Source organism: Capricornis sumatraensis, chromosome 3, assembly GCF_032405125.1.
Source record: "Capricornis sumatraensis isolate serow.1 chromosome 3, serow.2, whole genome shotgun sequence".
NCBI lineage: Eukaryota > Metazoa > Chordata > Mammalia > Artiodactyla > Bovidae > Capricornis > Capricornis sumatraensis.
The window spans coordinates 129,426,246-129,440,115 of NC_091071.1; the positions used below are offsets into that span (position 1 = coordinate 129,426,246).

The following is a 13,870-nucleotide window of genomic DNA, read 5'->3' on the forward strand; positions in this document are numbered from 1 at the left end:
ACTTAATAGTCTCCATTTCTTTTGCAACCCCATGGACTGTAGCCATCAGGCTCTTCTGTCCATGGGATTTCCCAGGCAAGAGTACTGGAATGGGATGCCTTTCCTTCTCCAGAAAATCATCCTGACCCAGGGATCAAAGCCACTTCCCCCGCTTTGGCACTAAGCCACCAGGGAGTGAGTGAAGTTGCTCAGTCGTGTCCGACTCTTTGCAACCCCAGACTCCTCCATCCATGGGATTCTCCAGGCAAGAGTACTCGAGTGGGTTGCCATTTCCTTCTCCAGGGGATCTTCCCAAACCAGGGATCGAACCCAGGTCTCCCGCATTGCAGGCAGACGCTTTAACCTCTGAGCCACCAGGGAAGCCCACAAATTAAGGTATTCACACACAAAAAAGGAACCACCCTATGCAAGAAAATAAAAGTGTATCCCAAAAAATGTCACATAAAAAAATCATCTAAGAAAACACAATATGCTATTTGTAGCTTCATATTAAGCATTACAAAATCTTAAGTGAGAAAAAAAGGAAAAAGTATGAGAAAAGTGAAAAAAAAAAAGTTTCATAAAATCTAAAAGGGCAAAATTACATCAAAACCACAAGAGTTACCTCTAAAGTCACATCAAAACTGCAATATGTTTTTGTGAACAGAATAGATATTAGATATAAACATATAATTTTTAAATCATGTTTCCCCCTCACTATAAACACATTTAAACACACCAGGGAAAATGCTGAACTCTGAAGACTTTTCCTCCCCTTTTTCGTCATAAGAGGAAACAGAAAAATTAAAATTCATTGAATTTTTGTTTCCATTTCTTGCTATCTAGCATGATTCAGCAATAAAATTTACATAAGTAAATACAAGTCAATTTTATTTTAGTCAATACAAAATTGTCCAGAGAAACAAAGTGCAATGGGTTTAACATTTTAATGGAATTTCAGCAAGGATATTACTTTGCCTCAACTAGGGTTTCTCAACAGTGTGCTGACATGTGAGGATAGATAATTCTTTGTTGCGAGGGGGTTTCCTCTGCATCGTAGGATGTTTGGCAGCATCACTGATCTCCCATTTCCCCTATCCAGTTTTGCCAAACAAAAACATCGGCAAACACTGCCAAATGTCCCGTAGAGGAAGTAGGCAAAGTGCCCCTGGTAGAGAAGCAGTGCATAAACTAGTTTTTCCCACCCTACTCCCACTCTGTTCACACACACACACACACACACACACACAAAGTGCTTGGCTTATAATCTACATTGAAAGGAACAATGTCTTCTGATAAGACATCTGTTGTTATTTTTTTTTTTTAAAGAACTCCCTTCATTCAGTGATAAAGCTCTCCAGTTTGGGGGAATGTTAAGATTTTCTTACCAGATTTGATTTAGATTTCTTTATGACTGTTTAATAGGTTTTACTTTTGCTTTTAACTCAAGTAACAGATATTATATTTTCTGGGACATGCTTATTCATCATGCACTCACCTATGAAAAGAGATGCAAATCAGCTAAACAAGGTTGGGACACTTTTATTAAAACAAACAGCAACCTATTTCTAAGTCATTTGTTAGACTATGATACGTTCTTTACCTAATTGATCTAGCACACATCAAGGAATTTTGAAATAAAAAGATACTTTAAGCTGCAAGTTATTCTTAATGTAATTCAACCTTCTGAAAATACAGAACACTTTTATATCAGTAATCTAAATCTGAACATCTTTTTCATTGGTTTAAAAATATTAGTCAATGTTTATAGTCACCTCTTTCCAAAATGCAGCTAATGATCAAGGGTAAAGTGAAGTTTTAAAAAGAAAATACTGCAGGTTCTGACATTTAATTAGGGTAGAAATTAAGCACAGAATTCACATCAGCAAAGGTATTTATGATTATTGATTCCCCTACCCCAAAGAAGAAGAAAAAATTCCCAGGATATGGCTGTTCTAATTTATGTATGTGAATTTCTTCCCAAGAGAAACAACAGAATAGTATAATGTCAGATTAAAATGTATGCACTAAGTCACAAGCAAGTCCAGTACATCTGACTCACCTATGTGATACAGTCCTATCCAATCACTGGGATCCACCTCCTCTTTAATGTCCCAGAAGATGATGAGGTTCTGGGCTTGCCCCAGCGTGTACTCATACATGCTGGCCGTCAAGCTGGAGCGGCTCTCAGAGGTCACCAGATCTGTATCACTGTTGGCCCGCTGTAGGGTCATATTCTCGGTCATGGAGCTCTGGGCAGCCAGGCTCTGGAGGTTCTCTGGACTCAGGGTGTACCGCATCTGGGGATTTCGACGCCTTACAAAAAGCAGGTGCTCCCGGGCTGAGCTAGCCATCCCGTCTGCCTCTCTGAGACTGACTTCCTACAAAGCTGTAGAGACAAACACACACAAAGCATTAGCACTACAATGCAAGGAATTACATTTAAGCTTCCCAGACAATGACTTTATGAGTGTTTTTTAAAGCCTAACCCACGCAATAATCTGCTGTCAAAATAAAACATACTACTCTACTGTCAACTGATGATATCAGAAACAACTTCCATGGACTGAGGTCACATGATGGTAAAGGTCATCAAACACCTGTGGCCTCAATTTCACTACTGGGCACAGTGTCCTCATAGCAATTAGGAAGGGGCTTTTATGTCTACCTACCCTTTTATGTCTATCCTTCCTCCTTCAGAAATAGCATCCTCCTCTCCTTCACCCAACTCACATATTTATTTGTTGATGCAATTAAATTTTAAAATAGCAAGACAGAAAATTTTGACCCATGTTAAACGGAGTTGAAATACACCAGTGAGGACAAGTTCATGTGCTCAATTTCCTTCTCATAGGAATAAAACCCACCAAATCCTTCTTCAGGAACTTGCCCAAATGTTACCTCCTCACTTACATATAGTTGACCATTCCATTTAAAACTGCAACATCCAAGCATTTCCCACCCTTCCTTCCTTGCTTTACTTTTCTCAAAAGCAATTACTATGATCTGATGTACCACAGAGTACCGTGCACTTATTTCGTTCTTGTGTATTTTCCCCCACAAGAAGGTAAGCTTGGGGAAAGAATAGTCTCCTCAATAAAAGGTGACTGGAAAAACTGGGCAACCATATGAAAAGAATGCAACTGGACCACTACCTTGCACCATACACAAAAAATCAACTAAAAATGGATTAAAAACTTGAAGACCTGAAACCATAAAACTCCTAGAAGAAAACACAGACCAAAATTTCTTTGATATAAATCATTTGCAATATTATTTTGGTTCTGTTTCCTAAGGCAAAGGAAACAAAGCAAAAGTAAATAAATGGTATCTAACTAAACTTAAAAGTTTTGGCACAGTAAAGGAAATCACTGAAAAAGGACAACCTACTGAACGGAAGAAAATATTTGTAAATGATATGACTGATAAGGAGCTAAATATGAAGAGATGACATATACTGATAAGGAGCTAAATAAACTGGTAAGGAGCCAAAATATACAAAGAGCTTATGCAACTCAATATCAAAAAAAAAAAAAAACCCAACCTAATCAGAATATAGGCAGAAGATCTGAATACACAGTTTTCCAAAGAACACATACAGATGGCCAACAGGCACAAGAAAAAATGCTCAAAATTACTAATCATCAGGGAAATGCAAATCAAAACCACAATGAGATATTCCCTCATACCTGTCAGAATGGCTACCATCAAAAACGAAACAAATAACAAATGTTGGCTAGGACGTGGAGAAAAGGAAACTCTCCTGCACTGTTGGAGGAAATGCAAATCAGTATAGCCATTATGGAAAACCATATGGAGATTTTTCAAAATATTAAAAATAGAACTACCATATGATATGAGATCAAATCAGTCAATCTTAAGGGAGATCAACCCTGAATATCCACTGGAAGGACTGATGCCAAAGCTAAAGCTCCAGTATTTTGGTCATCTAATGTGAACAGACAACTCGTTGGAAAAGTCCCTGATGGTAGGAAAGATTGAGGGCATAAAGAGAACAGGGCATCAAAGGATGAGATGGCTGGACAGCATCACCAATGCAATGAACATGAACTTGGGCAAATTCGGGGAGATGTGGAGGAACAGGGAGGCCTGGCTTGCTGCTGTCCATGGGGTCACCAAGACTTGAACATGACTAGGCAACTGAACAACAACAACAATGATACAGCAATTCCACTTCTGGGTATATATCCAAAAGAAATGAAAACAGGATCTCAAAGAGACATCTATACTCCCATGTTCACTGTCATTTTATTTGCAATAGCCAAAATATGTAGACAACCTAAATGTCATTATGAATAAATGGATAAAGAAGTTGGAATATTGATATATGTATGCAATACATACAAGGGAATATTATCCAGCTGTGAGAAAGAAGAAAATCCTGATGTTTGGAACAACATAGCTGAACAATGAAGCATCATACTAAGTGAAATAAGTCAGAGAAAGAAATGTATTATCTCACTTATATGTGGAATCTAATTTAAAAAGAAAAGTCAAACACCTAGAACAAACCAAAAGAGGGGTTACCACGGGCTGCAAGATGGGAATAATGGGGAGGTTGGTAAAGGCTACAAACTCTCAATTTTCAGATGAATAAGGTTTGAGAAGCCAAAGGGAATGATGAATGACTACAGTTAATGACACCATATTACATAATTGAAATTTGCTAAGAGAGCAGATAGGAAAAGGAGTACGTCAAGGCTGTATATTGTCACCCTGCTTATTTAACTTCTATGCAGAGTACATCATGAGAAACACTGGACTGGAAGAAGCACAAGCTGGAATCAAGATTGCCAGGAGAAATATCAATAACCTCAGATATGCAGATGACACCATCCTTATGGCAGAAAGTGAAGAGGAACTAAAAAGCCTCTTGATGAAAGTGAAAGAGGAAAGTGAAAAAGTTGGCTTAAAGCTCAACATTCAGAAAACTAAGATCATGGCACCTGGTCCCATCACTTCATGGCAAATAGATGGGGAAACAGTGGAAACAGTGTCAGACTTTATTTTGGGGGGCTCCAAAATCACTGCAGATGGTGATTGCAGCCATGAAATTAAAAGATGCTTACTGCTTGGAGGGAAAGTTATAATTAACCTAGACAGCATTTTCAAAAGCAGAGACATTGCTTTGCCAACAAAGGTCCATCTAGTCAGGTCTATTGTTTTTCCAGTGGTCATGTATGGAGGTGGGAATTGGACTATGAAGAAAGCTGAGCACTAAAGAATTGATGCTTTTGAACTATGGTGTTGGAGAAGACTCTTGAGAGTCCCTTGGACTGCAAGGAGATCCAACCAGTCCATCCTAAAGGAGATCAGTCCTGGGTGCTCATTGGCAGGACTGATGCTGAAGCTGAAACTCCAATGCTTTGGCCACCTCACGCGAAGAGTTGACTCATTGGAAAAGACTTTGATGCTGGGAGGGATTGGGGGCAGGAGGAGAAGGGGATGACAGAGGATGAGATGGCTGGATGGCATCACGGACTCGATGGACATGAGTTTGGGTGAACTCCGAGAGTTGGTGATGGACAGGGAGGCCTGGCGTGCTGCGGTCATGGGGTTGCAAAGAGTAGGACACGACTGAGCTACTGAACTGAACTGAATAGAGCAGAATTCAAATGTACTTATCAAAAAAATAATAAATGAGGTGATGAAGGTCTTCATTAACTTGATGGTGGGAATCCTTTCACAATGTACACGAATATTAAATCATCATCCTGCTGCTGCTAAGTCACTTCAGTCGTGTCCGACTCTGTGCGACCCCACAGACAGCAGCCCACCAGGCTCCCCAGTCCCTGGGATTCTCCGGGCAAGAACACTGGAGTGGGTTGCCATTTCCTTCTCCAATGCATGAAAGTGAATTGTTCTATCGTGTCCTACCCTCAGCGACCCCATGGACTGCAGCCTTTGAGGCTCCTCCGTCCATGGGATTTTCCAGGCAAGAGTACTAGAGTGGGGTGGCATTGCCTTCTCCGAAATCATCATGATGTAAACAATGAATAGCTTACAACTGTATTATCAATTATACCTCAATAAAACTGAGAATTTCATTTAAAAAAAAAAGAATGTAAGCTTCACAAATGCATCTGTTTGCTCACAGCTTCATCCCCAGCGTTTCCAACAGTGCCTCAGTTCAGTCGCTCAGTTGTGTCCAACTCTTTGCCGCCCCATGGACTGCAGCACACCAGGCTTCCCCATCCAGCACCAACTACTAGACCTTGCTCAAACTCATGTCCATCAAGCTGGTAATGCCATCCAATCATCTTATCTTCTGTCATCCCCTTCTCTTCCTGCCTTCAATTTATCCCATCAGGATCTTTTCCAGTGAGTCAGTTCTTCACATCAGGCAGCCACAGTACTGGAGCTTCAGTTTCAGCATCAGCCCTTCCAATGAATATTCAGGACTGATTTCCTTTAGGATTGACTAGTTGTATCTCCTTGCAGTACAACAGTCTCTCAAGAGTCTTCTCCAACACCCCAGTTCAAAAGCATCAATTCTTCTGTGCTCAGCTTTCTTCACAGTCCAACTCTCACATCCATACATGACTACTGGAAAAGTCATAGCTTTGACCAGATAGACCTTTGCTTGCAAAGTAATGTTTCTGCTTTTTAATACGCTGTGTAAATTGGTCACAGTTTTTCTTCCAAGCAAGCACCGTTTAATTTCATGGCTGCAGTCACCATCTGCAGTGATTTTGGAGCCCAAGAAAATAAAGTTTGTCACTGTTTCCATTATTTCCCCATCTATTTGCCATGAAGTGATGAGACAGGATGCCATGATCTTCATTTTTTGAATGGTGAGTTTTAAGCCAACTTTTTCACTCTCCTTTTTATACTTTTTTACTTTTTTTTACTTTACATCAAAGGGCTCTTTAGTTTTTATCTGCTTTCTGCCATAAGGGTGGTGTCATCTGCATATCTGAGGTTATTGCTATTTCTCCCAGCAATCTTGATTCCAGTTTACGCTTCATCCAGCCCAGCATTTCACATGATGTATTCTGCATATAAGTTAAATAAGTAGCAAGACAATATACAGCCTTGACGTATTCCTTTCCGAACTTGGACCAGTAGGTAGTACAAAGTAGGTATGAATAAATGTTAAATAAGCAGATCAGTGACCAATGAGCATCCTTCTCCAAGATACCCATTAAGTTCCTAGGAGATACTCCTTACCATCTCCTAGATACTCTTGACTTAACACCTTGAGCCCCTTTTCTGGGCCTGTCCTTTGCCACCCCTGATTTCTAGCTGATCCACAATATTTCTACCATCTAGATCATGATTAAGTTATTTCCTTTGGCTCCCATCTAAAAGGACAAAGCCTTTCCTGTTTGAACTTAGATTCAGCCCCCTGCTGGTTCACTTTGAGTCTAGTCATAAATACCCATTTTCTTCTCTATTGCCAGACTCTGACAGAGATTCTTTCCAAGACCTCTGTACTTTATTCAAAAAATGAAGATCATGGCATCTGGTCCTATCACTTCATGGCAAATAGAGGGGGAAACAATGGAACCAGTGACAGACTTTATTTTCTTGGGCTCCAAAATCACTGCAGATGGTTGACTGTAGCCATGAAATTATGTATGGCTCTATGAAGAACCATAGGCTCTACATAGAATGAATATGGCTCTCTTCTTCACTACCTCTTTCATGACCACTTCATTCGCCAATAGATTTATGGATTTAACATCTACTCTGCATCCCCAGTGCGTGCTGGCCTCTTCAACATACTACATTTTTTCAAAAGACCACTCCTGTAAGGTGTTCTAGAATGTCCAAGAACTTCCATTTAAAAAAAAAAATGTAATCCTGGGTTCAATGGTTACATTATTAATTAATAATCTTGGATACCTACTCTTAGGGAAAAAAAGAGGAGGATTCCCTAATTTTTCCCATCCCCTCATCCATTTTCACAAACACTTGGGTGAAGGGGAAAATTCTACCACTGCCAAGGTCACAGTACTTGCAGATATATTTATTCAATTAATTTATGTGAGAAAGTTGATCTCACACTTTTAGCACTATACTTGAATTTAAAAAATCACTGGGATTGGTGGGCAAGTTGTCCTGTGTAAAAATGACAGAAACAAAGTGAAGAGAGAAACTAATACTCCTCTTCATAAATTTAAATTAATACTCCAGTTTCATCCATCTCATCAGAACTGATTCAAATGTATTCTTTTTAACGGCTGAGTAATACTCCATTGTGTATATGTACCACAGCTTTCTTATCCATTCATCTAGTGATGGACATCTAGGTTGAAACTGGAGCCGATTATACAGAGTGAAGTAAGCCAGAAAGAAAAACACCAATACAGTATACTAACACATATATATGGAATTTAGAAAGATGGCAATGATGACCCTGTATGCAAGACAGCAAAAAAGACACAGATGTGTATAGCGGACTTTTGGACACAGAGGGAGAGGGAGAGGGTGGGATGATTTGGGAGAATGGCATTGAAACATGTATACTATCATGTAAGAATCGAATCACCAGTCTATGTCCGATGCAGGATACAGCATGCTTGGGGCTGGTGCACGGGAATGACCCAGAGGGATGTTGTGGGGAGGGAGGTGGGAGAGGGGTTCATGTTTGGGATTGCATGTACACCCGTGGTGGATTCATGTCAATGTATGGCAAAAACCAATACAATATTGTAAAGTAAAATAAAGTAAAAATAAAAATTAAAAAAAATAAATTAATTAATTAATACTCCTCTTCATAAATTTAGCTCTTGATTTCTGATGTGGTATATAGTAACTCTGACATCATATAACCCATAACTGTTACACAACTTCAAATCCATGAAGCCTAAAATTCAGGTCAACCTCTAATGTGAGGTTTCATGAAATTTTCATTTTAGTGAATTTCAACAGGCCATTCTTTGTCTGTAAACCCAGAGTGAGCTCAGCACCACATCAGCTTCAACAAGCACTATAAATAATTAACTCCTAACACATTGTTGTCAAATAGAAAATGCAGGCTGTATGTAACTAAGCTATTTCCCTGGAAGGAATAGGCCAGAACTTTTACTGCTTTAAGCCACAACAAAAAACACCTGAAAATTACTCTACTCTCAAAAAACAAGGGGGAAAGGGATGTATACAAAAACTATTTTATTTTTTAATGACCTCTATTTAATCAGAGAGAAAGGTAAAATACAACGGAAAAAAGAATAAATTCCAAACTCTGATTATGGGTTTCAGTCATCTCTCTACTATTAAGTTGCTCTGTCATCTTGGAAAATTTATTTTAACTCTCTGTGCTTACATCTTCCCATCAGTATAAGAGAGACATAGTAACACCTGGTTGCAACATAGAATTTTGGAGAAAACTAAATGAATCAGTACAGGTAGAACATTTAGAACAGTGCCTGGCATATAAGTGCTCAATTGTGTTTAACTATTAATATTAAAAATGTTATGTGATGACATTCTACTTTAATTATACTGATTTTAATACTCCCTTAATCCCCCCAATTATTGGCAGAGTAGATTATCAGCACCCTCAATTATTCAAAGCATAGTCCCAAAAATAAAAAGGAAAAAAAAGAGCCTTGTAGGCAATGAGGAAAAGCTATTCTGAAGCTCAAGTCTTAGCCCTATGGCAATGGCCTGACAAGGGCCACTCTCTGGTCCTCCAGCCAGAGATAAAGGTTGAAATTTGATTTTCTCATCATTATTGGGTTCATTCATTTATTCACACATTCAACAAACTTTTATTGAGTACCTCCCTTGTGAAAGGCATTAAAGATAAAATGGAGCAAAAGATCAAATCCCTGCCTTGTGAAGTTTCATTTTTACAAAGAGAGAAAACAATAGACAGGTCAAAAAAATGAATAAATAACATATTTATTTTTAGTGGAAAAGCAAAAACAAGCTAGAAATGTGTGAATTTGCTAGCCTAACTGAACCCTGCAAAAAAAAAAAAAAGTATGAAGTATCTATGACTGGCATAAAACTATAGAGTGTACCAAACAATAAAGAGAGTAAGGTTTCCTTTCAAATTCTTCCTTATCTTTCCCTGAGGCATGTAGTATGGGCCTTACTCTTCAAGAACTTTGAGAGGAAAAATCAAATAATTCACATATGAAAGAATTCAACCTGGTATTAATGACACTTCATGTACATGTACAATTTGTCCCCCAAGTATGTGATAGAACTAGTAAACGCTCATGGGGCATCAGGAAGTGAAAGTAATATTTATAAAATATTGTACATTTTCCAAAACATTTTCACTTCTATCATCTCAAGTAAGACCCCAAAATAATATGAATTAAGTTTGAAAAATGCTGTCATCTCTGTTTTCAATGAGAAAACTGAAGATCTGCAAGACAAAGATTGGCTGAAGGAGATCTGAGGTAAGGCTTAAAGGATTAGAAGAAATGAAAGAAGAAAGAAAAAACATTCATACATCCTACCTGGAAGGATGGTTATGGAGAAGCAGGCAAGGAAGAGGATATGAGAGGGAAGAAACAAAATGAAAACCAGAAGATCTTCAGAAATCTGTGTCTCTTTTGCTGTCTCACAAATAGGGTTATTGGTACCATCTTTCTAAATTCCATATATATGTGTTAGAATACTGTATTGGTGTTTTTCTGTCTGGCTTACTTCACTCTGTATAATAGGCTCCAGTTTCATCCACCTCATTAGAACTGATTCAAATGTGTTCTTTTTAATGGCTGAGTAATATTCCATTGTGTATATGTACCACAGCTTTCTTAACAATTCATCTGCTGATGGGCATCTGGGTTGCTTCCATGTCCTGGCTATTGTAAACAGTGCTGCGATGAACATTGGGGTACACGTGTCTCTTTCAATTCTGGTTTCCTCAGTGTGTATGCCCAGCATTGGGATTGCTGGGTCGTATGGCAGTTCTATTTCCAGGTTTTTAAGGAAACTCCACACTGTTCTCCATACTGGCTGTACTAATTTGCATTCCCACCAACAGTGTAAGAGGGTTCCTTTTTCTCCACACCCTCTCCAGCATTTATTGTTTGTAGATTTTTGGATAGCAGCCATTCTGACTGGCATGAGATGATACTCATTGTGGTTTTGATTTGCATTTCTCTGATAATGAGTGATGTTGAGCATCTTTTCATGTGTTTGTTAGCCATCTGTATGTCTTCTTAGGAGAAATGTCTGTTTAGTTCTTTGGCCCATTTTTTTGATTGGGTCGTATATTTTTCTGGAATTGAGCTGCAGGAGTTGTTTGTATATTTTTGAGATTAATTATTTGTCAATTGCTTCGTTTGCTATTATTTTCTCCCATTCTGAAGGCTGTCTTTTCACCTTGCTTTTAGTTTCCTTTGTTGTGCAAAAGCTTTTAAGTTTAATTAGGCCCTGTTTATTTTTGCTTTTATTCCCATTACTCTGAGAGGTGGGTCATAGAGGATTCTGCTGTGATATATGTCAGAAAGTGTTTTGCCTATTTTTTCCTCTATGATTTTTATAGTTTCTGGTCTTACATTTAGATCTTTAAGAAATATACCATGTTCATGGATTGGATGAATCAATATAGTGAAAATGAGTATACTACCAAAGCAATCTATAGATTCAATGAAATCCCTATCAAGCTACCAACAGTATTTTTCACAGAACTAGAACAAATAATTTAACAATTTGTATGGAAATACAAAAAACCTCGAATAGCCAAAGCAATCTTGAGAAAGAAGAATGGAACTGCAGGAATAATCCTGCCTGACTTCAGGCTATACTACAAAGCTACAGTCATCAAGACACTATGGTACTGGCAGAAAGACAGAAATATAGATCAGTGGAACAAAATAGAAAGCCCAGAGATAAATCCATGCACCTATGGACACCTAATCTTTGGCAAAGGAGGCAAGAATATATAATGGAGAAAAGACAATCTCTTTAACTAGTGGTGCTGGGAAAACTGGTCAACCACTTGTAAAAGAATGAAATTAGAACACTTTCTAACACCATACACAAAAATATATTTACATTTTGAATTCTAAAAGGAACTCAACCACAGCTCTTAAGGAATTGTTTCTATTTAAAAACAAAGGTAATTCCAACTTCCAAACCACCCACTCCAAAGGAACTTTTAGAACCAGCATTTTCAAGCCAGTCGCTGCATGTAGTGTGATGTGAGACAAGGGAAAGAAGAGAAGATCAAAAGAAACTTGGGCAAAGAATGTGAAGTAATTTAACTGGAACCTCACCAGTGAGCAGGGAGCCATTCCAGGATCTTAAGCGGGGGAACCAAAATATGAAATTTAAGCATGAGAAAGTTAATCTGAAAGCTTATGAAGGACTGATTTTAAAAGGAAGAAAACAGAGATGACGAAAACAGTTAAAAGCTAACTGATTAGTTAAGACATCTGGCACTGAGTGTTAAGAATAGGTTTCAATAAGAATATAATTCAGTTCATGTAACAGCAATATTTCAAAGTAATAACACAGTAAATCAGGAATATTTCAAAGAAAGAGCCCCAAAACTTCGTGACATATTGAATATAGGGGATAAAAGTGAGGGAGCCAATTAAGACTCAATTCTGGATTTTTAATCTAACTGCAAACAGAATCCCAGAGGCATTGATGAGGCTGAGAAAATCAATACTACTTTGGGTGTTTAAAATAAAAGCAATACATCTCAGTAACTGTGTCCCAAAGACTCTTGTGAAAGTAAGCCTGAGTTGCTGGTTATTATGAGGCCAGGGACAAAACAAATACTCAAATGCAAGTTTCTCCTTAGTAATAGTCTTAGAATTTATTAGTTACAATTGACTATACCAATATATTTCTAAAAGAATCAGCTCAGTGTTTAAAAACTTCACTCAGATGTTTTACTCTACACAACATAGATTAGTGGGAAAGAAATAAAGCCAAAATGCTGAGATTACAATGAGGCTAATCACTGTAATCATTACCAAACCTGCTTTGGAAAACTTCATTTTTCCGTTATAATAAAAGTAGTGTATTTTTTAAGACTTCATGTCTCCATAATAAACAAGATCAAATACCATGTAGAAATCAATTTGCATAAAAGAAATCAAAGTTGCATAAAAATTTTAAAACTTAAACTACTCTACAGTTAAAATTTTAGTTTATAACTACTGTATTCAATGCAATGTTCTCTTATGGGAAAATCAGTGTTACTCAAACAACAGGTAATGACTGCTTCATATTTTCTGTTGATATCTAAGAATTCTTCACTGGTATCTTGGTTTCATCCCTATGCTTTTTGCAATAAGAAAGACAAATTTTCTTTGAACTGTCATCCATGAAAACCTTTAGTAGATGAAGCTAATGGTAAGGGAAACTGATTAGTAGTCACCATATTTATTAAAAAGATAGCTGGTCCTTTAAAGCTCCTTAGACAATCCACCCCACCGTGAGCCTCTTCTGAGGCTCTATGTCCCATTCCCAAATGACACAATTTAACACGATATAACACTCCTTGGGTAGGGGAGGGAAATACCCTCCTCTTCTAATTATGATTAGGTCTGAATAGGTTGCTCTCTCACATTAACAGACATCTGCTTAAACAACAATCAAAAACAAAATCAACTTTATTCCAGAGGTCGAGAGAGTTATAATTACTACACAAATTGCAAAACGCCTTAGTATATACAGCTTCATTTCCAAAAGCAGCAGATTTTCTTTAGAAGATAAAGACAGCAGCAGATGACAAATACATTAAACAAGTGTTTTTATTTAAAATATATTTGTTAATGAATCTGGAGGTCAATTTATTAAACTTCACCTAAATAGCAAACACTGAAAATATTCATTATGAAAAGATGTTTACAGATTGGAAATGCACCCTCAGATTTTAACTTCTTAGACTGAAAAAAAATAATAATAACGACTAACATTTTTGTTAACCTTTCAAATTTCTTCA

General features: G+C 37.7%; 1 protein-coding gene across 1 annotated transcript in view; it reads right to left on the reverse strand.

Annotated features, from left to right (window-relative positions):
• The window catches only part of HECW2 (HECT, C2 and WW domain containing E3 ubiquitin protein ligase 2), a 257,351-nt gene extending 255,018 nt beyond the window's left edge, over positions 1–2,333 (reverse strand). Inside the window, exon 1 of the mRNA XM_068967790.1 lies at positions 2,042–2,333. Within this exon, the coding sequence (XP_068823891.1) occupies positions 2,042–2,333 (292 nt within the window). The remainder of the gene's footprint in view (positions 1–2,041) is intronic.
• Between the last annotated feature and the right edge of the window lie 11,537 nt (positions 2,334–13,870).